This window comes from Cebidichthys violaceus, unplaced genomic scaffold (genome assembly GCF_023349555.1).
Source record: "Cebidichthys violaceus isolate CVI_PGR_0920_01 unplaced genomic scaffold, fCebVio1.0.p SCAF_101, whole genome shotgun sequence".
Lineage (NCBI taxonomy): Eukaryota > Metazoa > Chordata > Actinopteri > Perciformes > Stichaeidae > Cebidichthys > Cebidichthys violaceus.
The window spans coordinates 431,716-449,703 of record NW_027176265.1 but is presented as its reverse complement, the minus strand read 5'-3'; the positions used below and the strand labels follow the sequence as shown (position 1 = coordinate 449,703).

Genomic DNA, 17,988 nt, shown 5'->3' with positions numbered 1-17,988 from the left:
ATTTTTCACGTGGTTGCAAAGCATAAACGTATTATGTTGCTGTAATACTTATTTCATACATACATCCTACACAGAGCTTAAACACTGTCCCACTTCTGGGTCAGCTTCTAATTAGCATTTTTATCGCATTTATTTTAAGGTATTTTACTTCTTCAGTTAAATGTTTTGAGTAATTATTCAATTTATACCTCAACTTTAACTTAACATCTTTGTCCATAAAATGTGTCCTGCAAATAGGTAAAGAAGGTGAAACACAATTGGAGATAACTGAACATGATGAAATACAGAAAACCTATTTTAAAATCCATCACACTATTTCCCATTAAACAATGTATCAGGTATAGCACAACATACACCCTTGAGAACATTCAGCCACCATGATCAAACCCAATCATCCACGGTTAAAGCATTTATCATCCATCTAGTTTTTATATGAGTGAGAGTGATCCACAGCTACTCATCCTACAGTTAATATTGCTTATATATATATATATATATATATATATATATATATATATATATCTTATATATAAGCTAATAACAAGCAATATATATATATATATATATATATATATATATATATATATATATATATATATATATATATATATCTTATATATAAGCTAATAACAAGCAATATATATATATATATATTGCTTGTTATTAGCTTTGATTTATTATTATTATTGTGTTGACCCGAAAAGAGATACAACTTAAACGTATAGTGAGTCTGAAAATATCGGAAAAACTCTATATCAATAGCTTTTGTCACTTTTCCAGCAATGGATTACAGGATTTGTTTTTATTTCCTTAAATTGGAACGAAAACAGATTTATGTTACAGAGCTCTTCTGACAAACTCTGGAAGATGTAGCTCCCATTTTTCAATAGACAGACAGACAGAGAGACAGACAGAGAGACAGAGAGACAGACAGAGAGACAGACAAACATATAGATAGATAGATAGATAGATAGATAGATAGATAGACAGACAGACAGACAGACAGACAGACAGACAGACAGACAGACCGATACTTTATCAATTCTGCAAGGGGACATTTTTTCGCTACAGCAACATTATGATACAGGTAAGCAATCAAAGTAACAGAGGAACAAATATTGAGTATAAAAATGTACAATATATACAATAAAAATAACAGAGGACAAAATATTAAATATAAAAAAATGCACAATAGGAGTGGAAATTCACAGGCACTTGCCGGTCCTGTATGTTTTCCCCCTTTTTATCATTGTTCTCATTATTATTTTGTATAATATCTGTATACTGATAGCGACATCCACTCCCGTCTTCATGAACTGGATCGCAGAAATCGAGCACATGCGCTGTGGGGAGTGATCCATCTGTTCCCAGTTTAGACGATCTCTGAGTGAGGCAGTAGTCTCTCTGCGTGGAAGAACAGATCCTCTCCCACTGGCTGCTATGACCCGAGCTACTGGACGACTCTCCTCTCTGCTCTCTGGGCTCACCGTTGCGCCTCAAAGAGTTTCGTTGTAGCGCTTTTTATTTTTTTGTAGCAACAAATTCAACACACACGGTCGTTTATGGTTGCATTACCACGACTCTTTGTAACCGTAGCTGCTGGCCTCTGAGGCTAGCAGTGACAGAGTGGAGCCAGCTGGTCGGACAGCGGTACAGTAACGTTAGCACAACAAGCTAATTAGCCGGAAACACTGAGCCTGGATTGCTGCCTTTAATCAAAGAGAGTCTGCGGGTTTACTAACTGCGGTCACAATGAAGATAACTGTGGATTTCGAGGAATGTCTGAAGGACTCCCCACGATTCAGGTGAGTGGACTCTTTAGTCCCGTTGTTCGTGGTTATTTATTTATCACAAGAGGGAAAGTATCTGTTAACTTAGCTGCCTGCTAACTAAAGCGAATCATGAGTAACTAGCTCTCTGTTTGCTGCATGCCTCTTTTTCTATTTGTGTCTCTCAGAGAGCCATAAACTCACTGACCGGTGAGGCACATATGAAGCAGTAGCAAGCTGTTCTTGTGCTGTTTCTTTTGTACATAAATTATGTATATTATGTATGTATATTAAAAATGAATGCTGGAAGACAGTCTGTGCCATTAACCTTAATTTGCCATTGTTTAAAAATGTCAAGCATAAAGTATGAGAGTTTATAAAATACTTTATATTTTACTTTATTCAAATTGTGCAGTACTTCACACTGTGCCATACTTTATTATTTAAGAAGGTCACTATAAAATGGACATAACAGTGAAATTACAGAGAATAAATTAAATATTTTGCAGCTATACACCGACTATGTTGACATGCATGCACACAATAACAGTGACGTTAATCTGTGATAATAGTTTGATTTTAAGTATTTGAGCATATTTTCTGAGAAATTTGAGTAAGCATGTTAAGCAACGCTTTTACCAATTTAGGTGATTGTGTATTACAATATCTTGATATCTGATATTTCATTATGACATGATTATATTGAAAGACCATGAATTATCATATTGACTTATTGTCCTTCCCTTTAATGTAATTACATACTCTTGTTGGCTTATATTGACAGGACACTAACAATTATTTCCATCATCCTTCAGTTATTATCTCAATTAGTCGGTTAATTGTTTGGCCCATAAAATGCCAGCAGATGGTAAAAAAACAGATTGCCCATCAGTTTCCCAAAGCCCAAGTTGACACATTGTGAAAGTCCCAACATCCCTAAACGATTAAGATTAATATTGTTAAATGTCACATTTAAGAAGATGAAACCAGCAATTTTTTTTGTTGCCATTTTCGCTGAAAAAAATTACTTACGTGATAAAGTTGCTAATAACTTTTCTGTGGATTGACCCCTCATGAATCGTTTTAGCAGTACAGGGCTTACACTTCTTCTCCCACCAGCCACATTAAGTGGAACATCCTAAAAACTCATCATCCATTTTAAGTATTTATATGAAAGTGGATAATGGCCGAGTCCACTTAAAAGTGTAAACGAGCTCTTGTGTGTTCATACAATGTATTCCTGGCAGCACTGTTGCTTCTAACATCATCACTCACTTCTTTTTTCAATTCAGCGAGCTTAAAAGCTGTGAAAATGTTCTGTTGGCTCTCAACTTTACTTTCTCACTCACTCTGCGTTTTCCAGAGATTTGAGTGAGCGCCTCCTTCCTCCCACAGCTCCCCTCCGCTAATGCTGCAACATCCTCTCTCTCAAAAAAACAACAACGAGGAACAGATGTTAACATTCGGAGGTTTGAATGAAGGGAAACTTCCCAGTCAGCTGTGTTGCTTGAATCTGGCTGGTCTAACACTCGAGTGACTTACATCCCATGTGTGTCACCAGATGTTAGAAGTCGTGTGTGTCAATGATGTACAGTTTATCAACAAAGTAAGGGAACTACTTTGATGTGTGAACATACAATGTTTGTTGGAAACTGAAACCGTTAACCATTCAGTCCATAATTGAAACCATTTTTCCATAGACTTCATTCTTCCCTATTGAAAGTCAATCATTTGTGAACAAGACTTGATCCTTTCATGGTGTTTTGTGACTTTGCATTATTCCAGCATGGCTCCACCCATTCAGCCTGTAATTTACTGGATTAATGAAAATGATACAAAAAATGATACATTCCCTTTCAAAAGCTGTATTTGTAGCTAACTGTATCTGTAATATTGCGAACAACTTAAAACCAATTAGTTTATTAATCTTTAGTTAATTGACAGAGAATTAATTTGCAAATATTTTGCTCATCAAATTTTCAAGCAAACATCCCAAACGCTAGTTCCAGTCCCTACATTTTGAGGATTAGCAGATTTCCTCTGTTTTATGTGATCATAATAAACTGACTATCTTTGGGTTTTGAACTAGCAATTGAAACACATCAGGGTTTTTAGAAAATTGTCATGAGTATTTTTCACTATTTCTTGACATTTACAGAACAAACAGTTACTCAAGAAAGTAATGGGCAAATTAATTGATAGTGAAAATAATCTCTTTTTACAGCTTTCAGATACAGTAGATCATGTTTTGTCTCTGCAAATGTACTTTGCTACTTTGCTCCTTTCCCTCCTCCGTTTTCTTAACATCTCACTTGGTCAAATGTTTCCTGCATTGTTGGATGAAGTGACATTTTTTTGAAAGAAAGTTAACAGTGTATATCTCCCAATAACATGTAGACCTATTCTCCCACACGCTGTATAGTCAGACTCCTCTGCCTCTCATGTAAAAGTAAACACATGTCATAGTTGCTATCTAACTTTAGCTTACAGATGTAGGTTCTGTGGTTCAATTTCCCATGATTCTCTGCAGCCAGGAGTCCAGCTAGCCCCATCTCTATCTATACTTTTAGTACCCTTTGTGATTTTACGAGAGTCATCGCTCAACTTTTCCCTAAATGCAAATCCACTGTGGGCTCATCCTGACGGGTTGGGACTGATCTTCACAGTGTGTGTGTGTGTGTGTGTGTGTGTGTGTGTGTGTGTGTGTGTGTTTGTGTGTGTGTGTGTGTGTGTGTGTGTGTGTGTGTGTGTGTGTGTGTGTGTCCCCACATATGTTATGTTTGGCCAGAGAAGAGGACAAAGCGAGTGAGAAAGAAAGAATGGATGAAAACACGGATATATGTACACCAGTGTGTGGAGCAGCCTCTCACTCGCTCAACATCTGTTTCCATTTTGGTGTTTTGCTTTCAACTTTGTGCCAGAGAATATGGAGCCCCCAAATGTGGAGAGGGTTGTTTTCAAGTGGTAATTTGGCACACCCTACATCTTTTTTTTTTGCTCTCATCTTCATTTTAGTTTGGAAGTTGTCTTGCTTTCAGCCCGAAGGAGAGACACACTAGTAGTGCAAAACCGATGTATTTTTGGCAGTAAATCCTGGTAGCCTAGTTTTCCACTTGAAAATCGACATTAGACTCTGGCTCCTCTTCAACTATGAGAGTCGAACATTCCCCTCGGTGGGCTGTGGCTTTTTCCCACACATGTATATGAGTAAATATTTTACATATTTCATAAGATTTCTTATCCTGCAAGATCCCAGAGGAGGCTAAATTTTGCGATTCGAAAATAAAACATCACAAGAGCAGGATGAATATATATTTGTATACCTAGTAGACATGAACTGACCAAAAGTGAGCTTATTTCTGTAATAAAAAGCAACCTTTTTCGCCGTCTTCACCCGCTTCTCAATCACGAGAACATGATTGCTGGCTCTTGATTGGTTTAGCTGACTCTGAGCTTGGCGAAGGGCCGTTGTATGAAGTCATCGGTCGAACCCCCCGGTTGCAGTTCCCCCTGAGTCATGTAGCTGTAGAGCGAGCAGATAACCGTCAGTCTTCTGTAACACAAAACCCACAGCCCGAAGAGGAGCTCTGGTCCCTCATTAGCTTCCTGTGGGAGTCCAGCTGAAGGCTTGTTAGCACGCTCAGCTTGTTGAAGTCTGATTTAATTGAGATGCGGTTCGTTTTCCTTTTAATGGTAATTAATAAAGGGCATTAATGGCTAATTAAATGTCATGACTGACTGCACTCCTGCTGTATTGGTAGGGCTTGACACAGTTGTGTTTCATTAAGTATGAGGTGGCAAAGTGAATAAAAGACGGTTAGAAACAGTTATTTTTAAACCAACTTCTGACATTTGTAGGCTAAATGATTAATCAATGAATTAAGACAATATGCAGTAGATAAATCGATAATGAAAATAATGGTTAGTTGCACCCTTTTGTTGCTGTCAGGGCCGTTTCTCCCGCTCTTCATTTTTGATAAAGCTTCTGTTTCCTTCTTACAACTTATGTAAGATATATGGAAATCTGAGGATGCCAAACAAAACTGGCTTCAATGTTCATTCAGTACAACATTACGGTCATTTAACAGACGCTTTTATCCAAAGCGACTTACAAGTCGGTAGTTGAGGCTTTTATGTTTACGGGAGCAATTTTAGGGTTAAGTGTCTTGCTCAAGGACACATTGACATGAGACTAGTAGAGCAGGAGATTGAACCGCCGACCCTCTGATTGAAAGGCGGCCCTGCTCTCCACTTAGCCACGGTCACCCCATGGCTACAACTAGAGCCTGTGTAACTGTCTATCTTTAAGTAATGACCTCATCTTGTTGATGTTGAGGCTTGTATGTTTAATGGGTTTTTTACCACAGCGGGACCCCCCCCCCCAGCTCTCTAACAATTACAGGATCTACGTCACAGCACTGAAGCTCACCCCATTCTTCACATTTCCATCCACAGCAACAGATTGAAAGTGTTTACCACCACTGTCATTTCAGTCCAGTGGAATAAACTTTATTCGTTCACTCATTGCAGACACAAGAATGTAAGTTATAAACAAACAAAAACAGCGAACCCCATGTGTAATCTTCTTTCTATACATTAAAACAATGTTGAAGGCAGAGGCAACAGAGGGAAGAAGAGATGGCAAAACACCACTGGACATTAAGCTATACGAAATATAATTAGAAAACATCAAAGGGAAGTTCAGCTGTCAGACATCTTAATTGGATTAGTTCTAGTCATTTTGAAAGTAAGCCTGCTTTGAGCTTACAGTGGAATTTGGAGCTGTATTACGTAGGAAAATATGAATATGGGATTAGGCTCTATGTTGGCAGATACTTAACATTAATGACTCAGTTTGGGACTGGAGCAAAAAAATTGTTTGATGACGATTATTTTCATTATCGGTTAATCTGCCCGTTATTGTGTCGATGAATCGATTCATCTTTTGGTTCGGACCAAAGAAGAAAAATGCAGATGTTGTACACTGGAAACTGATTTTCCCCTGAGTGCAGAAAGTCTGCATTAGGACATAGCTGCCAATTTTGAGGATCGTGAAAATATGCGGAGAGCAGATGGCCTTGGTGAGTCAGTTCATGCCTTTTTGAAGTGCCGAGGTGTGTGTGCCACCGGCCCTCAGAAGTCTCTACTGTGTGTGCAGCGTGAATGACAAACCTGTTTAACTACCTCAGTGCTGCTGGCCCACTGCCAACAGCCTCACACAACTCTTTGTTTTGGTTCATGGTCACTGAATCACTGCAAAAGAATTAGGTGTCTCTGTTTTTAGAGAAGATGTTACTAGTCAGAGCTCTCAGTAATATGTGGAGGGTGAGCAGCACAGAAAGGATCTGAGGCTTTGTCTGTTTCTGTTGTTAGTGTTGGTTGTTGGCGGTGTAACACTTTTAGTCACCCGCTTCTAAAATAACACCATTTAATGGAGATGCAAAGATGTTAGTGTGTTTTTTTTTTTTTTTTTAACTTTTTTGGTAAGAGATTATACTTTTAAGTAAAACAAAATCATCCAAACATTAGCTGGTTTCAGCTTCTCAAATATGAACATCTGATGCTTTTCTCTTTTTGTATAATTGTACATTTTAAGATGTCACTTTGGGATATTGTGATGAGCTTTTTTCACTGTTTTTTTGACAGCTAAAATGAAGAAAAATCAAAAACAAATCTTTGTGAGTGAACTCTGATAACTGGTTTAGTCAGACTTGAACTGCATTTTTCCAATAATGTAAACTTTGTATACATCATCTAGAGCTGATTAAATTGAAAAGTTCATGTTGACAGCTCTTTATAGGTTGCTAGGTTGAATGTATAAATAATGTAAATAAGGCAGAGTGACTGATTCAAATACTGACTTCTAATTACATTAAAAGTTACATTTTAGTCACCAGACCTATATAATCCAAAGCTGGCTTCTCTTCTGGACGTACAGTAGTGTCCACATCTGTCTGGCATACATTGTGGATCAGTGTCCCTTTGCGTGATCTTGGTCAACTTAAAGCCAAATAGGACCCAAACACTCCCTCAGTGACGCTGAGTTGGCGTCTTTCTCACTGATGTGGTTTACATAGAAAGCTTTTTCTTCCTCTTCTTTTCATGTGATTCATACCACACGCCTCTCTTTATTTAGCCTCAGACTCACACCCAAACAGCACTTAGACCAGGACGTCTTAGTTTCCTAATTTATATCGTTCCATTTCGTGAAGAAGCCAGTAATCATATGTTGCTGTTTCCTTTTTGCTTTTCTGCTTTCTCAGCTGTAAAGGTCAACACATGTGGTGAATATGATTTCTCTTTGGTGCTGAATGAGTAAAACCAGACACTTCAAATACGTAAAGCTACTAACTCTGAATCACTGACTTCTTTAATACAGTTTGACCACGCAAGTTGAAAGTGTTGGTGGACAACAACAGGTCCCTAAAACTCTATCCAAAACATTTGAAGTAAATGCATAACCTAATGTGACATGTACTGACTGTTGTCTGGTATTTAATTCAATGATGGTGAGCTTGTCTACTGATAAAATCTTCACATAAAGTCCTCCTTACAGCTGCCGCCTCTTTTTAGTTTGCAGAAATCAGATACAGTTGTGGTCAAAAGTTTACATATACTTGTAAAGAACATAATGTCATGGCTCTCTTGAGTTTCCACGTTATTTCTACAACTCAGATTTTTCTCTGATAGAGTGACTGGAACAGATACTTCTTTGTCACAAAAAACATTCATGAAGTTTGGTTCTTTCATGACTTTATTATGGGTTAACAGAAAAAGTGATCAAATCTGCTGGGTCAAAAATATACATACAGCAGTGCTAATATTTGGTTACATGTCCCTTGGCCATTTTCACTTCAATTAGGCGCTTTTGGTAGCCATCCACAAGCTTCTGGCAAGCTTCTCGTTGAATCTTTGACCACTCCTCTTGATAGAATTGGTGCAGTTCAGTTAAATTTCATGGCTTTCTGACATGGACTTGTTTCTTCAGCATTGTCCACATGTTCTCAATGGGATTTAAGTCAGGACTTTGGGAAGGCCATTCTAAAACCCTAATTCTAGCCTGATTTAGCCATTCCACTACCACTTTTGATGTGCGTTTGGGGTCATTGTCCTGTTGGAACACCCAACTGCGCCCAAGACCCAACCTTCGGGCTGATGATTTTAGGTTATCTTGAAGAATTTGAAGGTAATCCTCCTTCTTCATTATCCCATTTACTCTCTGTAAAGCACCAGTTCCATTGGCAGCAAAACAGCCCCACAGCATAATACTACCACCACCGTGCTTGACGGTAGGCATGGTGTTCTTGGGGTTAAAGGCCTCACCTTTTCTCCTCCAAACATATTGCTGGGCATTGTGGCCAAACAGCTCGATTTTTGTTTCGTCTGACCACAGAACTTTCCTCCACAAGGTCTTATCTTTGTCCACGTGATCAGCAGCAAACTTCAGTCGAGCCTTAAGGTGCCGCTTTTGGAGCAAGGGCTTCCTTCTTGCACGGCAGCCTCTCAGTCCATGGAGATGCAAAACACGCTTGACTGTGGACACTGACACCTGTGTTCCAGCAGCTTCTAATTCTTGGCAGATCTGCTTTTTGGTGGTTCTCGGTTGACTCTTCACCCTCCTGACCAATTTTCTCTCAGCAGCAGGTGATAGCTTGCTCATTGACACAACTTTCTACGTCACCAAAATTGCTAATTCATGTTGCTGTATGTATATTTTTGACCCAGCAGATTTTGTCACTTTTTCTGTTAACCCATAATAAAGTTATGAAAGAACCAAACTTCATGAATGTTTTTTGTGACAAAGAAGTATCTGTTCCAATCACTCTATCAGAGAAAAATCAGAGTTGTAGAAATAACTGGAAACTCAAGAGAGCCATGACATTATGTTCTTTACAAGTGTATGTAAACTTTTGACCACAACTGTATGAGATGTTTGGCCAGCAGCTCTTTGCACTGAGAGCAGAATACCTGCATCACCCTGTGTGCTTCATCACACAACGAGTGCTGCTGAGAGATGCAAACCTATTGACGCCATGATGCAGTGTTGAGACAACGCTGCATCACTATATTGAGAATGTGGACATTTATCTGTATTTTCTAGGAAACAAAGAGGTCACCAATGTAGTTAAGATTTAGTTTGTAATGTTTACAACCTGCCATGCTGTTGCTCATCCATTACTCTGTTTATAATATAGCAACACAGATTTATTCTCACTAATGTGTCTCACTTAAATATTTAGTTGCACTGTCAGAGCTGACCATAAAACCCTATTCTGTAGTTCACACTCTTCATTATAATACTTTGAGAATTTGGAATTAAGAGATTTAAACCATTTGATTTCCTTTTTATATGTGCTTCCTTGTGCAATGACTGAAGGACCCTTTTAGCTCTGTGTCACTTGGTGGGTAGATTGCCAATTCTTTTTTGGGTAACAGCATTTACATAATACATTTTATACTAAGAGATTTATAGTTCATAAACCTGGGCAGCAGATCACAGGGCTCAGTTCAATATGCAGTTGCCGTGGTGTTATCTGTGTACTTTGGTGTTCTCATAACTGCCGTATGCCTGAAAGCTAGGTATAATAAACTACTGACGTACTCTAGCCATAAAGAAGTGTCCCACTTGCTCTATGTTCAGTCCTGGAGGAAGGCCATGCAATGCCGCCATTATTCTTTGAAATTTCATCAGTGTTTACCTTTTTCAAAATAAATGGAGAGACATTTTAAATGAATTGTGTGACCCCCAAATGGGACGATTCAGACTATTAATTTTTCACACTGATGCTCACAACCCTACCAGACTCCTAGCCTGTGTGTCCCGTTCTCTCCAGCTTTCTTCTGCTGCTCGTTATCCACACTCATGCTGGACGCACTCCAAGGTCAGAGCTGTGAGGCAATGGCCCAGATTTTCGTTCTGCCGGTGGCCCCTCCTGCTGCCGGGGCCCCTCCTGTTCTTATCCTCTGTCAGCACTTTCACAAGTTCACCCTGCAGGCTCAAGTTACAAGATTAGAAGGACGTGGTCATGTTCTCGTGATCGCACAGAAAGCTAGAGAGTGACTGACTGACACAGGATTGAGATTTGAGATTTCCAAGGCAAATTTTCCTAAACCATGAGGTTGATTTTCCAGGGAAAGATGGCTGAGTGTGCCTAAACTTTTCTGGGCCATCCTGCCTTCCATTCATTCAGTTTTACACATTCAGATCTGGGAGCTGTTGTTTGCCCCCGAGCAGCTCTACCTGAGCAACTAAGGTCAAGTGCTTTCATCAAAGACGAAGCGACGGGCGTTGTCGAGGGAATACAGAGTATTCCTAGATTTTAAATCTTACAGAATCTGCTTACAGCATGTATTTTTATATATATTGATAATTTCATCGGATTGCATCGTGCCCATGCTTCAATTCCTCAATCATAGAGCTTTTATTTGATTGATTATTGAAGATATTTTGTGTGGCTTTTGTGTAGCGATAATATCAGTTATCCCTACACATCCTTCATATGCAATTATCTTTTCTTAAGATCACACCCAAATCTTCCAGGGAAGACAAATCTGGTTCTTGGCTGCTCTGTGAAAGCTTTGGCCGTCCTCTGGTTGCTGGTAATATTGGCCAAACCATGGACTGCAGCTAGCACTTACTACACTGTCACTACTGTATTCATACCAGCAACATGCCCAGTGTATGTAGATGTATTTAAGAATGGGCCAAATCCTCAGACACTAGAGCCCTTCACCAGAACGGTCCTCATCTGGGTGATTCATCAACGAAATGGACTTTGCCTGTAGCGACTGACAAAGGCAAACCGGGCCTGTACCATGTTCTTTAGCTTATGACCAGGATTAATGTCTCTATAAAAGAGGCAAGCTCTTTATTGCTTCTGACCCCCTTTTGCCCCTCCGTATCTACTTAAGCTTTCAGTTCATTCCCCTGTGTTTGGGTTAACAGAATGTCCTAACTCTACACTGATGCTCGGTGACGCACAGTTGCAAGCATTTCTTGTAAACCCGGTTTGTTGCATTATAACGCACAGAAGATATAATGCATTGAATAAACTGCATGGTATTCAAGTTTACGTTTGTATATATTAATCAGAGTAAAGTAAAGTAAAGTTATTTTTGTCATGCAGTGCATCCTTTTATGCAGTGTATCACCTAAGGGACCAGCATGAAACATATTTGACCGAAATGAGCATGTCTGTTTCTGCAGGCTTGGTTCTGGCATGCCCTCATTTTTAACTTGCTTAGTGAGTCGCTTTCTGTGCATGCTTTACTGATTATTTAACCTGCACTTAGCTGCAAAACCAAGTTCTTTCCTTCTCCTGGTAGCATAGCCAGCATGTGGACATCATAATGGATCCATTTCAACCATGGTAACCAGCAATTAACCAGGCAGCAGGTTTTGAGCTCAGATTCCTGGTCATGGACTTAAGGATACTTGGCTTTTCACCAACATCAGCATTCTGCCTGATATTTATCTTGGTTTCATCAAACATTGGTGTTCCTTCGTGTAGAGACCTCTATGTGCTTGTGCTCAGTCTTTACTTGAAGCAGTTATGTTCTGGAGAAGGAGGGTATCCAGATGTTTGAAGGTTGCACAGCCTTGTTACTTGCTTATGAAGCACGCATGTTAATATGACAAAAACTGATCTCATCTGATCTGACTGATCTCGAGCAGTACTTTACATTACGGCCTTCTTCTTAAAAAGACAACAACCTCCAAGATCAGAAGGTATGCATTGAAGGATAAAGACAATTATACAGCTGGACTAACCCCTAACTCTAACCCTTATACAGTAAAAAATATTGTGTACATGTACACGGGAATCCTTGATTCCAGTACCTTTCGTTGAAAGCACTGAGCTAGCTCAGTCAGCCTCTTGTTTTTCCCCTGACAGTGACCAGATGTTGGCAGCTGTCAGTGTGACACCATACGGAAGAACAAACAGCTGGAGGGGTTTTGGGGAATGCCCCCCGCTGTTACTGCCGGGTCTCTCTGTTAATCCCTTATATACGACACACACACACACACACACACACACACACACTCTCACAGTCCTGCATTATATCTTGTGTTTTCCCTCAAATAAAAACAATAACATTTACATTTAAGTGTTAATTAACACTCTATATCCAGTGATTTACACGGAGGGCAACAGCATAATAAACCTAAAAACTAAATCATCAGTTGACGAGTGTGATTGTGGCACAGAATATTATTTTCCTTGAGCACTGAAAGGTGGAGTAAGGTCACATGGTAACACGTTTAGCTGCATAGATTATTATCAAAAATGATTAATTCACCCAGCCTGTGACGATCGCTTCTTCTTCTTCCCCCGTCGTGGCGCTCGCTCACTCGTAGGCTGTTGATCCTGTGGAGAACCGAGCTGTGCTCCGTCACATTTTAAGGGGCAGACTGCCAGACCCGACTCAAAGCCCTGTGGCATTACCCAAAATGGCAGCTCTCAGTTTGGCTGCCTCTAATGGTGTGTGTGTGTGTGTGTTTCTGTGCATGGTTGTGTCAGTACACCGTAGAAGTGTATAATATCTTGTATTGTAGTTTTCAGAGGCTGTAATTGTAGAAAATGGGCTTTTTGGTGAAATTTAATTGTTACATTTAACTTGAAGTGCCCCCTGTATTTAAATGGTTAAGATGTTGATATAGGGCATAACAGTCAGGCAAATATTTTTCCCATAATATTACGGCATGATCACATAAATCTGGTGCAATAATCTAGATATGATCGTGGATAGTTACAGTGTTCTAAAACTTCATCCTAGTCTTCTTCAATACAGCGGGGTGTTCATTTTGTAAATTAAGGTCCCATTTAGAGTAAAATAGACGATAAAGCGTCTTACAACATTAACCCTTTCACAGTGTGTTTTCAGTTCATCATTCAAGTTAATTGCAACCGTTTTTGTGCACAAAAAAATCATATTCCGAATTCGCTTGTACTTGGCTCGAACAGCTTCTGGTTGCAAAAAAACTAAATTCGACTACCAAAAACATAGCTGATGACGGCCAAATGCCAAACTCGGGGCTTCAAAACAGCAGTCCACAAACCAACAGATGATGTCATGGTGACTACGTCCACTTCTAATATAGAGTCTGTGTACAGTGAACAGCAGGACATGTGTATGTGAAAATGGTAGAAACGTAGCAAGGACTGAAAACCAAAGTGGAACAGAGCGACTTCATGTTCTTTAAGGATTCCCTTGCAGTGTCTTTTGTCTTCCATTCACCATCGAGCATATGAATGCCTCGCAGTGTCGGTGAAGTTGATAGTATTGAGTCACTGTCACATTTGATTTCAAATGCTTTTTTTTCCCTTTCCCCACAGAGCGACCATAGAGGAAGTGGAGGGGGATGTGTGTGAGCTGGAGTCCAAGCTCGACAAAGTGAGTACCACCCATGAAAAACATCGCTGAGTTATTCATTTGTTCCAACGTGCGAACTGTCCCCAGTATATCCCCGACCTTTAAATAGGACTCTAACATAGACACTGTGCACCTCGCTTTCACTTTAATGAAATATGTGGGTGTGTATGAAGTATATGAAGGAACACACCCTTTAGTACAGTATGCGCTTCTATGATTCCTAAACATCCTGACAGACTTGGATTATCTGTGCCTGATTAATTCACTTTATTTTTTATATATTATTTATTTACTACTGACTCTCCATGTTTGTTTAGTTTAGTTTATGTATTCTTTGAATAAATGTGCTTATTTATTACTTTTAACTCGTCTGGTCTCCCGTTTATGTTGCAGCCTTTGAGCCGGGTTATAACACTTTAATCATCTTTTTTGCTAACAATGCCATTTATGATTTATTAAAATCATAGAAATGGTGACTGAATCTGTTCTGGCAACAGTATTTGTAACGCATAGTATGACGGTACGGATGATTAACTTTTGTTTGCCATCTATCGTTTGATTTGCTTGACATGAACACTAGTCACCTCAGACATTCTGAACAAACTAGTTTTAATCAGAAGTTGTATCCCTCTTCCCGATGGATCCCCCCCAGAGCTGAGAGTATGTTCACCAGCTGAGGGCGAGACCTCGAGCTGGGAAGATCCCAGTTCATTGTTTCTGGACTTCAAGTCTTACAGAGTCCCACCCTCCTCTGTGACTTAGCCCCGGCCTCACTTCCCCTTGCTTGCGAGAGGAAGGATCTGCTGGAGAGCGGGTGTTTCTGTGTGCTTAAGGGTGTGTGTGTGTGTGTGTGTGTGTGTGTCTGTGTGCTTAAGGGTTTCTATGTGCTTAAGGGTGTGTGTGTGTGTGTGTGTGTGTGTGTGTGTGTGTGTGTGTGTGTGTGTGTGTGTGTGTGTGTGTGTGTGTGTGTGTGTGCGTGCGTGTGCGCGCGCGCGCGTGCATGCATGCCTGAGTGGGGACACGTGTTAATGGTCCGGGTCGAGTGGAAAGGGGCTGAAGAGACCAGAGTTCAACTTTTCCTTTGAGCTTCCTTCCTGCCAGACATGTACATACACAACCATATAGCCAAAAGTAAACAGACTTTCAACCGAGCCAATAGTATATCAGCTCATAAAACCAGAATGGAGTCTGTAACAGTAGTTAGCTGTTGTCTTTAACCGAGGCTTCGGATGTTCTTACAGTTTGGGTTGAGGTCAGATATGATTGACCTGTGATTCATTTTCTTTGTAATGAAAGCATCCCTTATGGTGTTCACAGTTCCTTTTAATTTGGAAACTCATAAAAGGGGAAAATTAAAACGTAAATCAAACCTTCATGACGTTGAAATGTTCAGTTTTTGTTGAAACTGTTTTAGAAAAGTCCGGATTCAACTGTATGAATATTTTAGAGGCAGACAGACAAAAAGAAAGACACAATACAACTCTTATATAAAGGAGATCCCTTAAGAAACACACATTATGATGATTAGTGTGAGTGGGGGGGGTATTAGCATGTTTGTTAAGGATTATCATCCACCCGCATTATTTAGATTAGTTTAATATAACTTAGGACTCAAATGACTAGTTTGTGTCTTACTAGTCCCAATTTACTTGAATTTTGCTGCAAAATGTCAATTGTTTAAATAAGGTTTTGAAGTAGAAACAATCATTTTCTATTCTATCAGTTTTTGAATGTATTAATAACTCGGTAATCTAGGAAACTGCTTACAATTAGCATGTTTGCCTTTGCTGCAGAGGCACACTCAGGCTCTGTGTCGTCTCCTGTGTAGGAGTGGATGGAGAGCGGCTAGCATTTGTTGTGAGTTTACATAACCTGGAATCATCTTTGCCCCCGATGAGTCAGAGGGGGAAGAAGTGCCTGTTGTTAATTACCAAGAAGCGGACTAAGCATCAGTGTTGGCCTTTCGCTCTGCAGCAACACGTTCCAGCAAATGTACAATTTCTGAATCCATTTTTAGCAGCAAGCTTCAAATGTTGTTAATTAGAGAGAATGTCCTGAAGAGATGACCCACACGGTTTCTGGTTTTATCATCTTCTCTCCACTTGTGCCTGTTACTGCATTTCTGTATTTTTCTCTTTTTTACCCCTAAGCATTTGCCTCGTTCTCGTTCTCTCTCTAGTTGGTGAAGTTGTGCATTGGGATGATAGATGCTGGGAAAGCCTACAATGCAGCCAACAAGCAGTTTGTGACCGGGATCCGGGAGCTAGCCCAGCAGTCCACCAAAGATGAGGTCATCGAGGTAAACAAAAAACAACCAACATTAGTTCTATTACATTGTTTTCTTTTTCTTTTTGGTCTTTATAGAGGCAAGCCTCTTTTGACATTTTGTACAATTATTATATATTTAATATGATTTTAAGTTGTTCAATAATAGTAAAAAAAACAAACTAGTAGTGTAGTTAAAATCAGCACAGTGTAAAACCATGGCTGACTTATTCCTAGTTCCCAGTCATAAAGAGGAATGTATTTCCTCTCTGTTAGCATGCACTTCCTTCTTCTTGTCTCTTTTGAGCAACATGTTTTCATCCTCCCATGACATTACCATACTATATCTAAATAAAAAAATGGTGAAACCTTGCACTGTCCACTGGGTCTTGTCGAGGTCAGATGTTTTGTTTTCTCACATGAAGTTTGCGAGGCAAGCACTTCCTCTCTGCCTTTTGTCTCTAGTTCCCTCAATGCCTCTCCTTTGGGTTTGAAGTTCAGCCACTGCATGTATTTGAAGGGAGTAACTTAGCCAAAAGATTTTTTTCCCAGCATGTTATTGTGTCTCCAAAAAGACCACAGTTTCTGTGTAGAGTATTGCATCTTATTTTGTTTTAATACAGGCCTTGTTTTATTTGTTGACTTTGTTTATGTGTTATAGTTATAAGAATATATGGTGATGTTCTCCCTCTGTTCTTTTCTCTCCACAGTCCAGTCTCACAAAATTTGCCGAGAGCCTGCAGGAGATGATCAACTATCACACGGTATGCTATCACTGCCATGTGAAACTCGATATATATTCTCATTATTTCTTTTTCCCATCGCTACGGCTGGGTGATGAAAAAACTCAGCTGGGCCGACAGTCTGGAACAGCTCTCTGACTGTCAGAGTTTTTATTTATTTACAGCAGCAGACTACAAGAGAGAGAGTAAAGAGAAATACTTTACAGAGGTTTAGCAATAATGTTCGGGTGTCCTTGAGCAAGACATTACCTTTCAACTGATAAGAAAGCGTCTATAACACGCAGCTACCAGGTTGGATTTGCAGACATAATTCTCTATAAAAAGCGGTTAAAGGGAAACCTTTTGGGTCAGATGCCTAAACCCCCCCGCTTTGGGATTTCTTGCCATAAAAATCCTCAAAAGTTACTTCTTCTCCCAGCATATAAAGTCCATGGTAAAGTGAGAGAGGGTTTTCCTGTCTCATAAAACTCATTCCCTGCCTCCCATGTTGTGGAATCTGTTGGAATAAATCATGCACTACTGAGGTGAACTTGGTCACGGTCAATCTTTTTACGATGTGGTCGACATCCTGTTAAAAATAACTGCTATGCACCTCCCTACCTGATGATATTACAGCTGCAACTAGCAATACCGCCTTTTGTGGAACAGAGGAATATAAAGTAGGTTAAAGGCACTTTACAATGTGGCTGGCACCCTGGAGACAGCTGAACTACAAGAAGAACCATTCGTCAGAGTAATATAAGTGTGCGTTTGGCTTGACATGACCACCTAATGTTCTCCACTTCCAACCACTAGACATGGACCAAACTCTCCAAGGAGCCCTGAAGAACTGATTT

The 17,988-nt window shown here is 39.7% G+C and overlaps 1 protein-coding gene across 3 annotated transcripts in view; it reads left to right on the top strand.

The window, feature by feature from the left end:
- Positions 1 to 1,417: 1,417 nt before the first annotated feature.
- The window catches only part of acap2b (ArfGAP with coiled-coil, ankyrin repeat and PH domains 2b), a 49,230-nt gene continuing 32,659 nt past the window's right edge, over positions 1,418 to 17,988 (top strand). For all 3 annotated transcript variants that reach the window (XM_068729314.1, XM_068729305.1, XM_068729297.1), the window contains exons 1-4: positions 1,418 to 1,805; positions 14,108 to 14,165; positions 16,324 to 16,443; positions 17,120 to 17,173. In XM_068729314.1, the coding sequence (XP_068585415.1) occupies positions 1,753 to 1,805; positions 14,108 to 14,165; positions 16,324 to 16,443; positions 17,120 to 17,173 (285 nt within the window). In that variant the 5' untranslated portion in view covers positions 1,418 to 1,752. The remainder of the gene's footprint in view (positions 1,806 to 14,107; positions 14,166 to 16,323; positions 16,444 to 17,119; positions 17,174 to 17,988) is intronic.